General features: G+C 48.0%; 1 protein-coding gene across 2 annotated transcripts in view; it reads left to right on the top strand.

The window, feature by feature from the left end:
• Positions 1 to 358: 358 nt before the first annotated feature.
• Positions 359 to 14,810, top strand: part of grm7 (glutamate metabotropic receptor 7) — a 164,661-nt gene continuing 150,209 nt past the window's right edge. The window contains exon 1 of one of the 2 annotated variants that reach the window (XM_026166575.2): positions 359 to 1,786. In XM_026166575.2, the coding sequence (XP_026022360.1) occupies positions 1,121 to 1,786 (666 nt within the window). In that variant the 5' untranslated portion in view covers positions 359 to 1,120. The remainder of the gene's footprint in view (positions 1,787 to 14,810) is intronic. The other variant, XM_026166574.2, reaches the window with a different exon arrangement.

Genomic DNA, 14,810 nt, shown 5'->3' with positions numbered 1-14,810 from the left:
GAGATTAAAGACACAGTACAAGTATTTGAGTGTGTCTCTGTCTGTGTTTGTGTATCTGTGTGAGTGTGTGTGCGTCTGTGAGTGTGTGCGTCTGTGAGTGTGTGTGTTCGTGTATCTGTGTGAGTGTGTGTGCGTCTGTGAGTGTGTGTGTGTGCAGCAGGTGAGTATTAGACGCTCTGACTGAACGCGTCTCTGCGCTGTTGTGTCTGTAAAGGAGCTGCTGTGTTAATAAAGCTGCGCCTGTTTGAAGCCGTGACGTTTCTAATCAGATATTAGATGATTGGATGTTTTACACGCAGGTTTGGTTCTGTTCTCTGTTTCACACGTTACAGCTGAAACTCGTCATTTCCACCAAAAAGCGGACAATGCGGCTCGTCAGAGAAGCGCGAGGACACCAGAGGCTGCTGCTGTCCGCGCGCACAGGTCCGAGGGATCTTCGGGAATGATGACGCCATTTACGCGGAGAACTAATTGGTTCTTAGGCGCTTCTGTCACACCTGTTGATGTGTAACGAGTTACGGTGGCGGTAAGACCCGGAGTTTGGCTGAAGTTACCTGGATGCCCGGAAGCGGGAAACGATTTAACTGAGGACACAACGGGAGGAAGCGGGCACCGAGCCTCACGCTCCCGTTCACGGTAACGGTCCGTGAGCCGGAGCACGCGCAGGCTGTTTGTTCGGCTTGTTTTGGCAGCACAAGCCCTGCGCTGATAATTACACAAACGCGCGTGGGCGGCGTGAGCGCGCGTGCGTGGATGAGCGAGAGAGAGCACGAGCGAGAGAGAAAGAGAGATAGAGAGAGGGGGCTGGTGGACCGTGAGGACCGCGCGCGCAGAGCTCCTCTCCTCGGCTCGTGTCGACTCCTCTCGCCGCCTCTCTTTGATCTTTTTCGGCCACTTTGTGCGCAGAAGCCCGGGAGCCTCCACGGAGTGCGCGAGCCCGCAGACAGGTGTGCACGGCGCAGTTATCGGAGCGGTCTATCGTCACGGGCTGTGACATCAGAGCCGCGCGTGGGCGGCGGGCTGCCGTTACCAGAGGAGTTACCGAGGAGTTACCGGAGTGTTGGGGCTCGCGGGGCCGGGATGGTACTCGTGCAACAAGCGGCAGGCTCGCGCGGCGCGGATGCCGTGGCTCCTCGCGCGGGATCCCAGCTGTGCCGGTGAGCGGGTGCTCTCTCTGCGGGGCGCGGGCCGGCCACGAGCCGCCGGATTTACGGACCTGTCCCGAGAACAGTCCCCTCGCGCCTCCTCGCGCTCCTGCGTTTTCCTGCTGCGTGACCGCACGGACCCCGGCGCCGGCATGGGCGGGCGCTCCGGCCTGCCCCTCCGCGTGCTGTGGATACTCCACGCGTTCCTGGACCTTGCGGGCTCCCAGGAGATTTACGCGCCGCACTCCATCCGCGTGGAGGGCGACGTGACGCTGGGGGGGCTTTTCCCGGTCCACGCCAGGGGGGTCCCGGGGACGCCGTGCGGGGACATCAAGAAGGAGAACGGCATCCACCGGCTGGAGGCCATGATGTACGCGCTGGACCAGATCAACGGCGACGATGAGCTTCTGCCCAACGTCACGCTGGGCGCGCGGATCCTGGACACCTGCTCGCGGGACACGTACGCACTGGAGCAGTCGCTGACGTTCGTGCAGGCGCTCATCCAGAAGGACACGTCGGACGTGAGGTGCACCAACGGGGAACCTCCGGTGTTCGTGAAGCCCGAGAAGGTGGTGGGGGTCATCGGGGCCTCGGCCAGCTCCGTGTCCATCATGGTGGCCAACATCCTGCGCCTGTTCCAGGTATGAGTCAGTGTCACACCTGCGCAGAGACGCACACACACATCTCCCTCATAAACCCACAGTGTGAGTGTGTCAGAGTGTAATGACTCCTGCAGACAGAAGAACACGTTTCTGCTGGATTGAGTCGTGCAGGTGAAGCTGTGCGCGCGCGCGCTGGTTTCTGGATCATGTTAATGATGCAGGTTCTGGTTCTGGTCGTGTTCCTCGAGCTGTTCAATCAATCTTTAGTGTGTTTGTGTTTCAGGTTTATCTGCTGCTGCACTCTCGGTGTGCGTGTGTGTGTGTGTGTGTGTGTGTGTATTTTCGGGCTTCTTTATTCTGTGTGTGTGTGTGTGTGTGTGTGTGTGTGTGTGTGTGTGTGTGTGTGTGTGTGTTTATGTGTATTTTCGGGCTTCTTTATGGTCCGTGTGTGTGTGTGTGTGTGTGTGTGTGTGTGTGTGTGTGTGTTGCTGGGTTTTGAAACAGAGGTGATCACTGAGCTCCCTCTTGGGTGGGGTTTGATTGAATCGCGTGCTAAATAAGAAAGACTTAAAGTTTTTGTCATGAGAGAATTTTTGGTGTTCAAAAAGGTGAGAAATGTGTAAGGAGAGCTGGAGGCTGACAAATCCAGGAGGCAAACCACACAAACGTTCAGTGCATGAAAAACCACATCCTGGCCTTTGTTTTCCTCCCCAGGACAGGCTGAGGGGGGTTGTGGTCCTCACAGGGTTAACCCTGATCATCTGGTTTTACTGCCACGCTAACTCTGACCCCCTCTGTTTGAATTCTCTCACTGCCCTAACCTGAGAGGGGCATCGGGGGTCTGGTGGCGCCTTCAGCTGGCTGTGATCCCCGGGTTCGGATGGTGTGGTTGGTCAGGTCGGTAGCAGAAGCCCCGCAGGTGAAAGGGAAACGGACGAGCAGCTGTTAGAAGGAAAAGGTCAACGAGGCTGTAAGAAAAACACCAGCGAAGAAGAAGTGCCTGGCGTTTGGAGCAGACGTGACAGAAGCTGACAGCTGTGCCGGGTCTGAATGTGTCGCAGTGGGTTCAGTGATTTCTGACTGGATGAGCTGAGGTGCTTTAAATGGAGGATTTTTCTGAAAACACCTGCTGTGTCCGTGTTTGCTGAAGGGATGAGAGGCGAGGGGCAGCCAGCGGACGTGCAGAGATTTAATGAGGAGGGTTTTTGGATTGTGAGGATGGAGTTGAGCTCAGATCAGTGTGAGCTGATGAGAGAGGGAGGGCTGGGTCTGCCTGTTGTACAAACCACCGTCTCCATCGAGCGCTGCTCAGGCGATCTGCCTGTATTTCCAGGTGTATCACTTTAAGCCCGCCTCTCTGTATCTGCTCGTGTTGTGTTAGAGGTCTTCAGGACCATCGACGTTCCGTCTTAAAGACGTTGTAAATCCACTTCACCCTGCTGTGTGTGTCACTGTGTTACTGCTGCTATAATCTGTGTGGCTGTATGTGATTCAGCTCCCGGCAACACCGAGCTGCATGAATTCATCCAAACTTCAGCTTGTAGTTTAAATGCTTAAAGACTTTTTTACTCCTGAAAGTCTGAGCCGAGGATTGTCCTGCTGATCTGCCTGCATCTCCCTGCCCTTCACACCGATTGGTCTATGTATGTGTGATGTATATATATATATATATATTTATTTATGTGTGTGTGTGTGTGTGTGTGTGTGTGTGTGTGTGTGTGTGTGTGTGTGTGTACACACTTGTGAATAGATAAAAACTGGGCTAAAAACACCACAGCACTTTACAGGAAGGGCCAGAGTCGTCTCTATTTTTTGAGGCGACTGAGGTCCTTCAACATCTGCCAGAAAATGCTGAGGATTTTCTATGAGTCTGTGGTGGCCAGTGCGATCCTCTATGCTGTTGCATGCTGGGGGAGCAGGCTGAGGGTCGCAGATGCCAACAGACTTAATAAACTAATCCGTAAGGCCAGCAATGTTGTGGGGATGGAGCTGGACTCCCTCAAGGTGGTGTCGGAGAGGCGGATGCTGTCCAAGATAAAGACAATGTTGGATAACACCTCCCACCCACTCCATGACATGCTGGTCAGTCACAGGAGCTCGTTCAGTGAGAGACTGAGATTACCCATGATGCACCACTGAACGACACAGGACATCATTCCTGCCTGTGGCCATCTCCCTGTACAACGCATCCACTTAACACACTGTTTGCTGCTACAGCTACACATGTTTCTTTTCCAAATATTTATTTATAAGTGACTTATGTATGTATGTATGTATATATATGTATATATTGTACTATTCTTAGTTAGTGTATTGTCTGTCTTGTCTTAATGTTGGTTTAAAATGGAGCACTGTAACAAAAAATAATTTCCCCCAGGGATCAATAAAGTATTCTGATCTGATCTGATCTGATAAGGAAATCTTCACAGTAATGTGACTGTTGACATGTGTTTGGGGAAGGCAAATGGGATATTGCACATGAGTTAGCTGATGCTAAAGAGTTAGCATAAATGTTAACCTTGCTGATGCACACGATGATGTTAGCTGATAGCCACAAACCCAGCCTCGGGGCACTAAGCTAGTGTGCTCCTAGTGCCACATAAACCCGTATAATTGGAGGGTTGTGTGAGGAAGAGCAGCAAATGAGACGAGAGGCCATCTTTCTTCTTGAGCTGGTCTGTCCTGGAGGTCAGCTGAGTTACGAGGTGAAGCACCGTTAGTTGTGTTTGTTGTGTAGCGCTAACCTGTTTTAAGCCATTTACTTGTCAACTCTGAATCCTTTTCTGTAATCTGGGTCATTTGATCTTCTTGACTTTTCTGTTTGAGCCAAACCAAGGTTGCAGGTTTGAAACCTGCCCTGCGGTCCAGATCAAACAGCTGATCTGATGATGTGTTTATGACGGCTATTGTCTCTTTTAGCTGTTGTGAGTGTAAATTTCCTTGTGAGCAGGTTGACGGTTCGGTCACGCTGGACAGCACGACTAGGAACAACTGGCGGTCGGTCGATGGTCATTTTTTCTGCTGGCGACCAACTGCAAGTAGTTACAGCAACTAACTGTTCACCCAGACGTTGTGAGAGATTCAGCCTCCGGGTGAATGCTTTCAGTCACACGGTGACTGCACAGGTCACCTGACGGGAGGCAACCTGTCTCCAAACAGTCGCGGTCTGACTCAGGCTGACTGCAGCCGCTCTTGCAAATAACCACAGTCTGATTATTGAATGCAGACATGTATCCCGAGTGACTGTGAGTGGTCACACGCCTGGTCTTCAAAGCAACCATTCTAATTGTGGCTGAGCTGTGCTCTCCAGCCATTAGCGTTAGCAATGCTGGTGCAAGGAGGGAGAAGCCTCGGCGCCATGATGGCGAACAACAAATCAGGTTCAAAGTTTTGTGCCCAGACTCGGCAGCTCGCACTCAGGTGGGCTGGAGGGATTTGGTGAAAGTGGACTGTTTAACGTTGCACCTCAGGAACATCTGTTAGGTGTCTGTCAGTCTGGATCTGGAAAGGTCATCATCAGCTCGTGGCGCTGTCTTTAAAGCATGACCTCACCTCAAGCTTTTAAAACACACAAGCGTCCTGTGAGTTTATGGTTATTGTAAACGGCGGTCGATGATGTGGTTTCAGATGGGCTGGTGATACTTGAATGTGTGAAGGAGGCCTTGTTTGGTTTTTAGTGAAATGGCGTCTGGCGTCCTGTCAAAGCTGGTTAGTCACCCATCCGCTGTTGGAGCACGACACCGTGCTGTTTGTGGTCAATAACATGAAGTATCGTGTACGTATACACCAGCAAGAGAGTGCAGATTCATATTAAGCCTTATATGATGAATAGTAAGCTGTTATAATAACCGTGCAGCTCCACGAGCCGTGGACAGACGGCTTGTAGCACGCTGATGTAACGCTGCTTTGTTGGATTTGTGAAGCTTTGAGCCTTTTTTCAAACGTCGTTCAGTCTTTAAGGTGCTTTAAGGACATGAACGCCAACGTGCTGTTCATGTCACACTCCGTCACGCCGTCTCCACCAAGCTCTCACTTCTGTTGATAATATCGATCACAGAGTCTGCTACCGCAGTGAAACTGGGCCCGCTGATAATGTTTTGGCGTGCGTTGGACGTGTTAGCGTTTCTTTGTGAGGCACAGTTTCACAGCTTAGTAACTTCTGTAAGCTTTTCAGAGCTTTGGCTCTCAGGCCGGCCAAACCTCCACCAGTTGAAAACAGATTTTGAAAAGAACTTAATGGGCCCGAGCTCAGGATGTTTTTAATAACAGACGCTGAAAAGCTGATTCTCAGTGGGAGCACAAAGTGTTTCTTCTATCTCAGACATTTCACAGCACACAGCATGAAAATGTTTTTTTGGGAGATGCTAAAAAACTGGCTCGACATCAAGTTTGGAGTCATATGAAGATAAACAGAAATGCTTTTTATTTTTTCAGTTAAATGTTGCTCAAGGAAAATATTTGGTGAGCAGTTTAAGAGGAATCAAATGAATTTAAACCATTGACGTCTCTGTTGTCAGGGACGCATTTCTGCAGGTTTAGCTGAAGGTAAATGAGTCAGACGGAGGAGGGACGGTCTGACCCCCTCTGTTCGAATTATCGAGAGGGTAATTATTTTGCCTGTGATGGAAAAGTCATCTGTTCCACAGCTGTTTCCACTTCATTAAACCCCTGATGTTCCTAAATGGCCTAGTTGGCACCAGAGCCACATCACAGACACATTAAGGCCTCGCTCCCTGGACTGCTGCCCCCCTCTAGTGGCTCGGAGGTCACAGCAGAGCCAGAAACTTTTACAGAACATGTAGGGCAGTGTGTTCTCATTAACATATTTATACAAACACATCAGCAGAGAGAAGACGGAGGTTCAGGGTTAAACTCTCCTCGCTAAAGTTCATGTTTGGGGCTCTCTGATGGGCGGAGACAAACGCCATCACGTGACAAGAACAAGACGTTAAACCGAACCTGAGCAGAGTCAGTGCTAGCGTGCAGTGCTAGCGTGCAGTGCTAGCGTTCAGTGCTAGTGTTCAGTGCTAGCGTGCAGTGCTAGCGTTCAGTGCTAGTGTTCAGTGCTAGCGTGCAGTGCTAGCGTTCAGTGCTAGCGTTCAGTGCTAGTGTTCAGTGCTAGTGTTCAGTGCTAGCGTGCAGTGCTAGCATTGAGTGTGGGAGTAGAAGAGCAGTGTGAACCAGTCCATCTACAAACTGAGACTTCTGTCAGGCAGATAACCCAAAAAGCTTTGTGATGGAGTTAACATCGTCACTGTGACTAATGTAATCTGAATTTAATGCAGTAATATCTTTGGGGGAAAAAATGTAGTGTGATTACAGGTCACACCCAGTCCTGGCTAACAGCTTACACCTCCTGAAGGTGCTGTGAGGCGGGCAGCTGTGGCTCAGGGTGGGTGGTTTGACCCCGCCACGTGTTGTTTGCTCTCCGTCTGTGATGAGAGCGCTGCACAGTATCGCACGTCTGGGTTTTGGGAGGTTTTCACTCTGATTAGCAAAGAAACGGCTGAAGTGAAGCTAATGAGGTGTTTTTATCTGTGAAGCCAAGAACACAGAGGTGAGGTTAGTCCTGCTGTGTTAATAGTGGTTCAGATCGTGTGTGTATAATATTCACACAGTAAGGTTAAAGTCTTATTAACATTAAGTTTTTTATATTAAATCAGCAGATAAAGAGATCTCCCATTCGTCAGCGGTGTGCGTGTGTATCTCTAATCTTCATGTACGTGAACACGTAACGCTCTTTTAACGGAGGAAGTCGTGTTCTTCTTCTCTCGATGTTTTCCTGCAAAGAGCCCATTCGCTGCATTAACTCTGACACGTGTGCTGGAGCTGGAATACAATGCATGAAGCTAATGAGCTGTAGCCTACGTCCCTCCCATTAACTCCCATTATCAGCGCCGCTGGGACAAACAACACATATTTATCTTTTGAAAGCATCGAAGCCACCTACCAGAACAATTATCGGACACATATGGAGGGCGAGGGATGACGCCCAATTAGACAAATTGGTTTGTTTTTATTAGCGGGTTCAGTTTCACTCAAATTTATGGCTAACGAGGGAGTAGAGTCCGTAATGTGCAGTGACAGATGGACTTAACGAGCCCGTGCCTTCGCTGCACCTGTGCTGACTCCACCATCGCCACAGCCGGATGAAGCAGCCGAGAGGACGGCGAGGAAGAAGGAAGGAACCAAACATCACAGTGAAACATACGACTCGGGCTTTCTTCAAGCATAAAGTTTAGACATTCCTACAAAAAGCCTGTTCACAGTTATGTGTTTGGTGCCATGAAAGCATCGGACGACAACACGCGATGTTAATCCAGAGCCTCGATGCTTCATGTCACCATCACTTATTCACTGAAGTCCAGGGGCCCGTTCTTCGTACCTCGCTAAGTAAGTTAGCCGGATTTGACTGTTGACGATTTCGCGTGATCCTGGATCGTTCGGTTCTTCGAAGCCCATCCGGGACTTGCTGTCATAGCAACAGAGCCGTAAGCGTAAACCTGCTGGGGAGCAGGTTTACTTTATGTAAACAGGATTAGATCGCGGCCACTCAGGTATTTCCGCTTCATGTATACGAAAGCAACAGCGATATTTTACCACTGTTGTACCATAAATAAATAACATCAATGTAACTAAAGATAATGCAGCACTTGATCCTTTTATTGATTTCACACAGATACATACAGGTCATTTCCTAAAAAAGGGAAATGAACTATTAACATTCTATTACATGTATGTGATTATTACAGATGTAATTCATATTTCAGAGTAGTAATTGTAAATTACTTCGTGTAATCAAGATGAGAGACCACGGCTATAAAAGCGAAGGTGGATTTGGGAAGCCTGTCGCAGCCATGTCCTGTCCGTATACGCGACCAACCCATTGCGGAAGGTGCAAGATTGATAAGGAGAGTCCTCAGAATTCAGCGTATATTGCGGGACAGACAGGATCCTTTAGCTCAGCGCGACAGTGTGCTCATAGAGAGATATCGATTTTCCCGTGAGGGTATTATTTACTTAACCAACTTGTTGACGAGGGGGTGCAGGACCACCACCTGTCTTTTTTTCCTCTGCCCTTTTCTTGGTTGCTGTTATAAACAAACAAACAGATTATTTCAGGGTCTCTTTCCAAGAGACTAAAAGCAATATAAGTGATAAATATTACCATTCTGTAGAATATTCTTATATTTCACTTTTACTTGTTCCCATGTTCTAGTGGGTCCTGTTGTGGCTCTAATGTGAAAGGGGATATAATATAACATAATGTAATATAATATAATGTAATATAATATTGGATAATATGGTGTGATATGATAAATCTACCCTACCACCTACTGGTGTTGGCCAGAGGGGCCGATGGCGCGATATGGCAGCCTGGCTTCTGTCAGTCTGCCCCAGGGCAGCTGTGGCTACAGCTGTAGCTGCCTCCACCAGTGTGTGAATGTGAGAGTGACTGAATAGTGGCATTGTAAAACGCTTTGGGTGCCTTGAAAAGCGCTATATAAATCCACTCCATTATTATTGTTATTATTAAATTACTTACGAGTTTAATTTGTCAGCAACTTTCTGCCAGCCCTCTCTCCTTGCTTTTGCAGCCTTTGCAGTGTTCCCTTGCGTTTTAATTAGACTCTGAAACTCCTAAAATCCCTCACTCAAGAGTTCTTGCTCTGCTGCCGAAGAATACCGAGCGCGCTCCTTCGACATTTTCGCCGACCAATCAAAGGGTTGCCAATCAATGTTTCTACTATCGATGCGTAGCCCCTGTTGGGCCACCCAGTGATCTCACATTATTTCATCCAGCTATACTAATCGTCAACAACAGGTGTGTTCGGGGAACCGGAATAGCGAGCTCAGAGTTAGCGCGATGATTTGATCTTGGATGTGTCATTTGATCTTGGATGTAGTAAGCGACGTACGAAGAACGGGCCCCAGGCCTGCAACGATGTCGACGTATTTGAAACCACGTCTTGTGTTTTTGTAACAGGAAGCTGTGGGGGCAGTATCGCCTCGTCTGCGCTCAATACCAACAAAGAAGAATGCAGCGTGAATGGCACTGTGCCAGAAATGTTTTTAAACTTCTGTAAATAACTTGGTCTATAATATGTGAAATGTCAAATGTATCCCTCATGAAAGATGTCGAGTCTTCTTGAGTCACAAACAACATTTCTGCCACGTTCAGTTTGTAGCAGCGACGTTGGTTTATCCAGTAAAATGTCTGTCAGAGTCATGTGACCCACAGGCAGCCGGGAAATACAACAAGTATCACAACAGTTCTGTCAAAGTATCTGAAGTGGACAAAAGGAGCGCATGGGTATAATGTCGGTAACACAGAGTTACAAAGATACTTGAAAACAGGTCATTTTAACATAGAACCGCCGGTTCACTAAAGTCTGTTTCCCAACATGAGTAAAGACGTCACACATAAAAACACACCGAGTAACAACACCAGCAAAGCAGGAGGACGGAAGGAACGAATGGAAACTGAGATTTTACAAAATGTGAAAGAATTTCACAGAAATCAAACAAACTCGGTGCAGACTGTGCAAAGTGGAGCTTTCCCTGCACGACCGCTCGACCGCAGTGCACGAGCGTTTAAACGCCGCCGCCCTGGAGCTGTGACGGCGCCTCTGGTGGCTCCGTTTTACAGCGGTGGTGCGTCACGTTGATACCATGTTTATGTTTGTGTTTACAGTAAACAGGAGCAGCTCCACTGGGTTTTTTTTGCTCACATTAATATGACTTCAGGTAGTTAGTCTGTGGGTTGGAGCGTATCAATAACTAATTATGTAAATAATTAGTTAAACAGGATAAGTGGTGTTGAACACCACACCATCTGAGAAACTATCACTATGACAACGTTTCCTTCGAGGCGGAAGGAAACGTTGTAGCAGAAATTTGAAGTTGTTGAAGGAAAGTAAAAACTTTTGATGAATGGATGAGAACAAACTGGGGCCAGTGCAAGCCCTTTTAGCCACGCCCCTTTACCTACATGACAGGAAGTCACCTTTCAGTGAGAGAAATCGGCGCGCACACAGGAGCGACTAAATAAATGCAGTTCTATGAGTTTCTGATTGATGTATTTCCGCCTTTTCTTGTACATTTGGTGTCTCCTCTGCTGATTCCATCAGACGTTAAATTTCCTGCAGCCATAAATCAGCTTCACTCCTTTTACATGTGTGTCGTATATCTAGCAGCAGAGTAAACAGGCAGCCCTTCAGCTTATACCGAAACATAATTTAACACCAGAGCGTGCTGGAAACTGCTTCCTGCATGACTGTGGTGATATTTATCATTTTCAGAGAGGTAATCATATGTTTTTTTTGCTGATGTGAGTGTCGTCGAGTATTCCTGCTGTAGAGAAAACAGTAATTGTGCTGAGTGCCACTCGTCGCCGGCTCTGTCGGATCTGAATGAATCACCCGGTGACTCACGTTGTATCATCGCGCTGCGAGTTAAGGACCTCGGCTCAGAATGAAGCCGCACAGGTAGGAGAGGAGGAGGGCTTAGCGCCCAGGTTCAGGAGGAGACGTTGAACTGCTCGACATGAACGAGCTCCATTCAAAGCCAAAGAAATGCCGTTGCTCGGCCCAGGTCAGACGCACACTCATTATGCTGTGGAGCATGAAGCTGTGACTGCTGTGTAGCACCATCCTCACAGTCAGACAACGTCCAAATATCTCAGTAATCCGGTACCAGCTGATGGTTTTCACCTGTGCGTGGATCTACGCAGACTGTACCGTGTGAACGTGTGCGTCACGTTGTTCTGACCGACTGCGTCCAGCATCTGACCCGGATCCTTGTGACGCTCCCTCGCTGTGGGTGTTCCCGATCTGTCTGAAGGGAAAAGGCTTTGCTGCTTTCTGTGGCTCACAACTCTTGGACACAGAAGTATCGGAAAAGCATCTCTGACCTATATTCACTGAAGTACGGCAGGCAGAGTGCCGATTCCTTAAAGTGACACCGCATTGGCCACGCTGCATCCATCTTTTATTGCGTCTGCGTGCAGGGAGGACGGACAGTTTCTTTCAGGTCAAAACAAATCGGGCAGGTGTGATTGGCAGGTAGCAGCCGCAGCGTGGAGGCTTTCATCGCACAGGAAGCTCCAGTTTCCTGAGACTGCACGAACAGAGGTTTGATGTCGGCTGACTTTGTTGCGTGTCGCTGGGAGAACTGGCCCTGTAGCGAACGACCACGAGTAACGAATACGAATGAGCGGCTTCGCCAGTATGAGGCAGCGCTGCAGTGAAAACACGATCCTGTGGCGTTATTACAGCTTCTGGTATTGAAGCTGCGCAGGGCTCGTTGTCCATCATCACAGCAGGATGCTCCGCTTCATTAGAGCTGCTAATGTCGTCACCAATGGTGAGACTAATGAGTCATTAACATGAATTTATTGTTTTTAATGAAGTGAGAGACTATAACATACCATTAAGAATACCAACACCTGGACCTTAGTCCATCCGCCTGAGTCGAGGTTCCCCGAAGAATGAGCTGCTTTCAGACACGAAAGAAAATCCCTATGACGGCGTCCCTGGCACACAGGCGGACCTTTTCAGTGCCTGTTGGACTCCACCACAGTCATCCGCTAGCAGGGGCGAGGAGGATGAGGGATAGGAGTCAGCGTGTCCAAGTCTGACGCTGTGGTTCCCTGAGAGGTGGAGCTGGAGCTCTGAGCAGGTGTCCTGCCGTCCTATCGCCAGCAGCAGAAAGGAACCTCCTCTGTGCTCAGTTAAACTTTGAGGCAACCCGTGTAGCCCACGAACTTGATGGAGAGAGATTATAAATCTGATCTGGGAGTGAAGTGGAAACCATCCCTGTGGGAAAAAAACCACATTGCTGCCACTGCAACATGATGTCATGATGACCAACATCAAGGTCAAGACTCAGACTGTTGGACTGGAAGTGGAGCAGCAACAGAAACAATAAGAAAGCTCAGTGAGCCGTCACTTTAATTCTGCTTTGGTGGAAATGTGCAGGAAATGAGCTGTAAGTAATAAATGATTTCAGACTGTCGGTGCGGGTCATGGTTGGTTTGAGTCTAAATATGGAACGATGGCACTTTTACAGCTGTGACTCTTCTGCTTCAGCGTCCTCACCTTGCAATACAAAAGACTCTCAAATGGAAATACTGTCTCGGTATTTTCCGGTTTGCTGTTCCAACCAGGTGAAAGTGATGGTTGATGATGATCTGATGGATGTTACGAGGTTACGTCCTGAATGAAGCAGCAGAGAAACAATCAGGTTTCCCCTCCTCGTCTCTTCTGCTGCTCGTCCTAATAATCCAAGACCCCGGGGAGGGAGAGGCTTCCCACCTCATTTCGGGGCCTTTGTGCCTCCTCTCAGCCTGTCGCCGCTGCTTGCCGAGCCTCTTTCTCCTCGCCATCTTTGCTGAGCATAAAGGAATTGCCGCGTTCGACTGGGCCCTCGGAGACGCACGCGGGTTCATCTATTACGGCCAGAACATCTCCTATGGGCATGGACGGCGCTCGCGCTCTGCTCTGTGTTAGCGGCTGCAGCTGTGGATTAAACAGCTTTGTTTCAGCTTGTTGGTAGTGATGACACATCGGCACACGTTGGGGCTCACATCTATTTAGTTCAGTGCTTCTGAGTGGTTTTTCATCCCCAGGCTTAAACTGAGCAAATTAACTGTCACCACAGGGCAGACTTCTTCAAACACAGACTTAAGCTAAACACTTGTTCCTGTGTTTTCCTTCAATATGTACAGTCGGTACCTCAGTGGATCTACAGGACAGTGAAGACCTGGTGGTTACAAGTACATTTCCTTTCTCAGTTTTCCTTTCATCTGTCATCATAACCTCCAAACAGGTCCGAGGCCGGCAAAGCATCGACTGAAAAGTCGCCATTCTGTAACCAGAAGGTGAAAAACCTTTAGATTCATAAACTTAATCAAAGTCAGGAAGGCACAAAAACCATTAAAGTAATGATACCCTGGTGGTCAGTGTAGGTACTGCTGGTGGGCCACAAGAAAATGAATCCACAATAAATGCATGAAAATGTTAAATGAATAGCAGAGAATGATAATTAATAGAGTTAAAATGTTGGACTGTAGTTCAAAACAGACGTACTGAGAATCAGCCTGTTTGTTTTATTCTGTAATAATTTCATACATTTTCGTATCGTGAATATTCTTAAAGTACACAGAGCTGGGTGCATATTCGATGAATTTTTGCTAAATGTTCAGGGGTCTGTGGCATAAATATATAAAAATGGAAATTACCATTAATACCATCTTATGATGTTGAATATTTGAAATTGAAGTAATAAAACACAGATGTTGGATTATTCCTAATTTATCCAGAATCAAACAGAAAAATGACTCTCTTAGTCTCAGTTACGGTTGCAGTGATGTGTACAGACAGTGTAATCCAGCTGATATTGCAGTAAATCTAAAAACGTCGGCCCACTTGGCGTGCACCAAAGGAAGCGAGGTTTTGAAATTGAGATGGCCGGGGATCATCTGACGCAGGGTGTGGCTGTTTCAAAGGCAATGCTGTCTGTACCAGTTTCAAAATAAAAGCCTTGTAGTGTTTCACTGCAGAGAAACCCTCATTTCACATGTCCGCTCTTAGCTTTTATCCAGTTTTCACTGAGCAGCCTTTACATGTGCTGTGAGATCTGCCTCAGCCGTTTAAACTGAATGTGCACCGAGCTTCCTCAGAGCCCACAAGTACAAAAAAGAGAAATAAATAAATAAAAACGAAAAGGAAAAATTGGTTGGATTAATCAGTAAAAACAGTAAAATCAAGTTTAAAGCAGATTCTGCAGACAGGAAATCACATTCAGGTGTTTTTATCTGGTTTCCTGCTGTGTGGTGATGCCTGTATGTGAGGAACAGTGCAACCACAGGTAGGTCCACCTGTCAAAGAGGCCACACCCCTAATAATGTAAAACCTTAAGCCTTAACACAGTGTAAACAGGTGAAGTATGAAGGGAGACGTGATCTCTATAAACATGTTAATTTTAACATGGGGACTGACTCACTGCTGCCTCTGCTGGATGTCAGAGGACCTGCGGCTGACGATCTCTGATTTTCACACGC

This window comes from Astatotilapia calliptera, chromosome 5 (genome assembly GCF_964374335.1).
Source record: "Astatotilapia calliptera chromosome 5, fAstCal68.1, whole genome shotgun sequence".
NCBI classification, from domain to species: domain Eukaryota; kingdom Metazoa; phylum Chordata; class Actinopteri; order Cichliformes; family Cichlidae; genus Astatotilapia; species Astatotilapia calliptera.
Note: the sequence above shows the minus strand (reverse complement) of the source record. Positions and strands in the feature narration are given on the sequence as shown.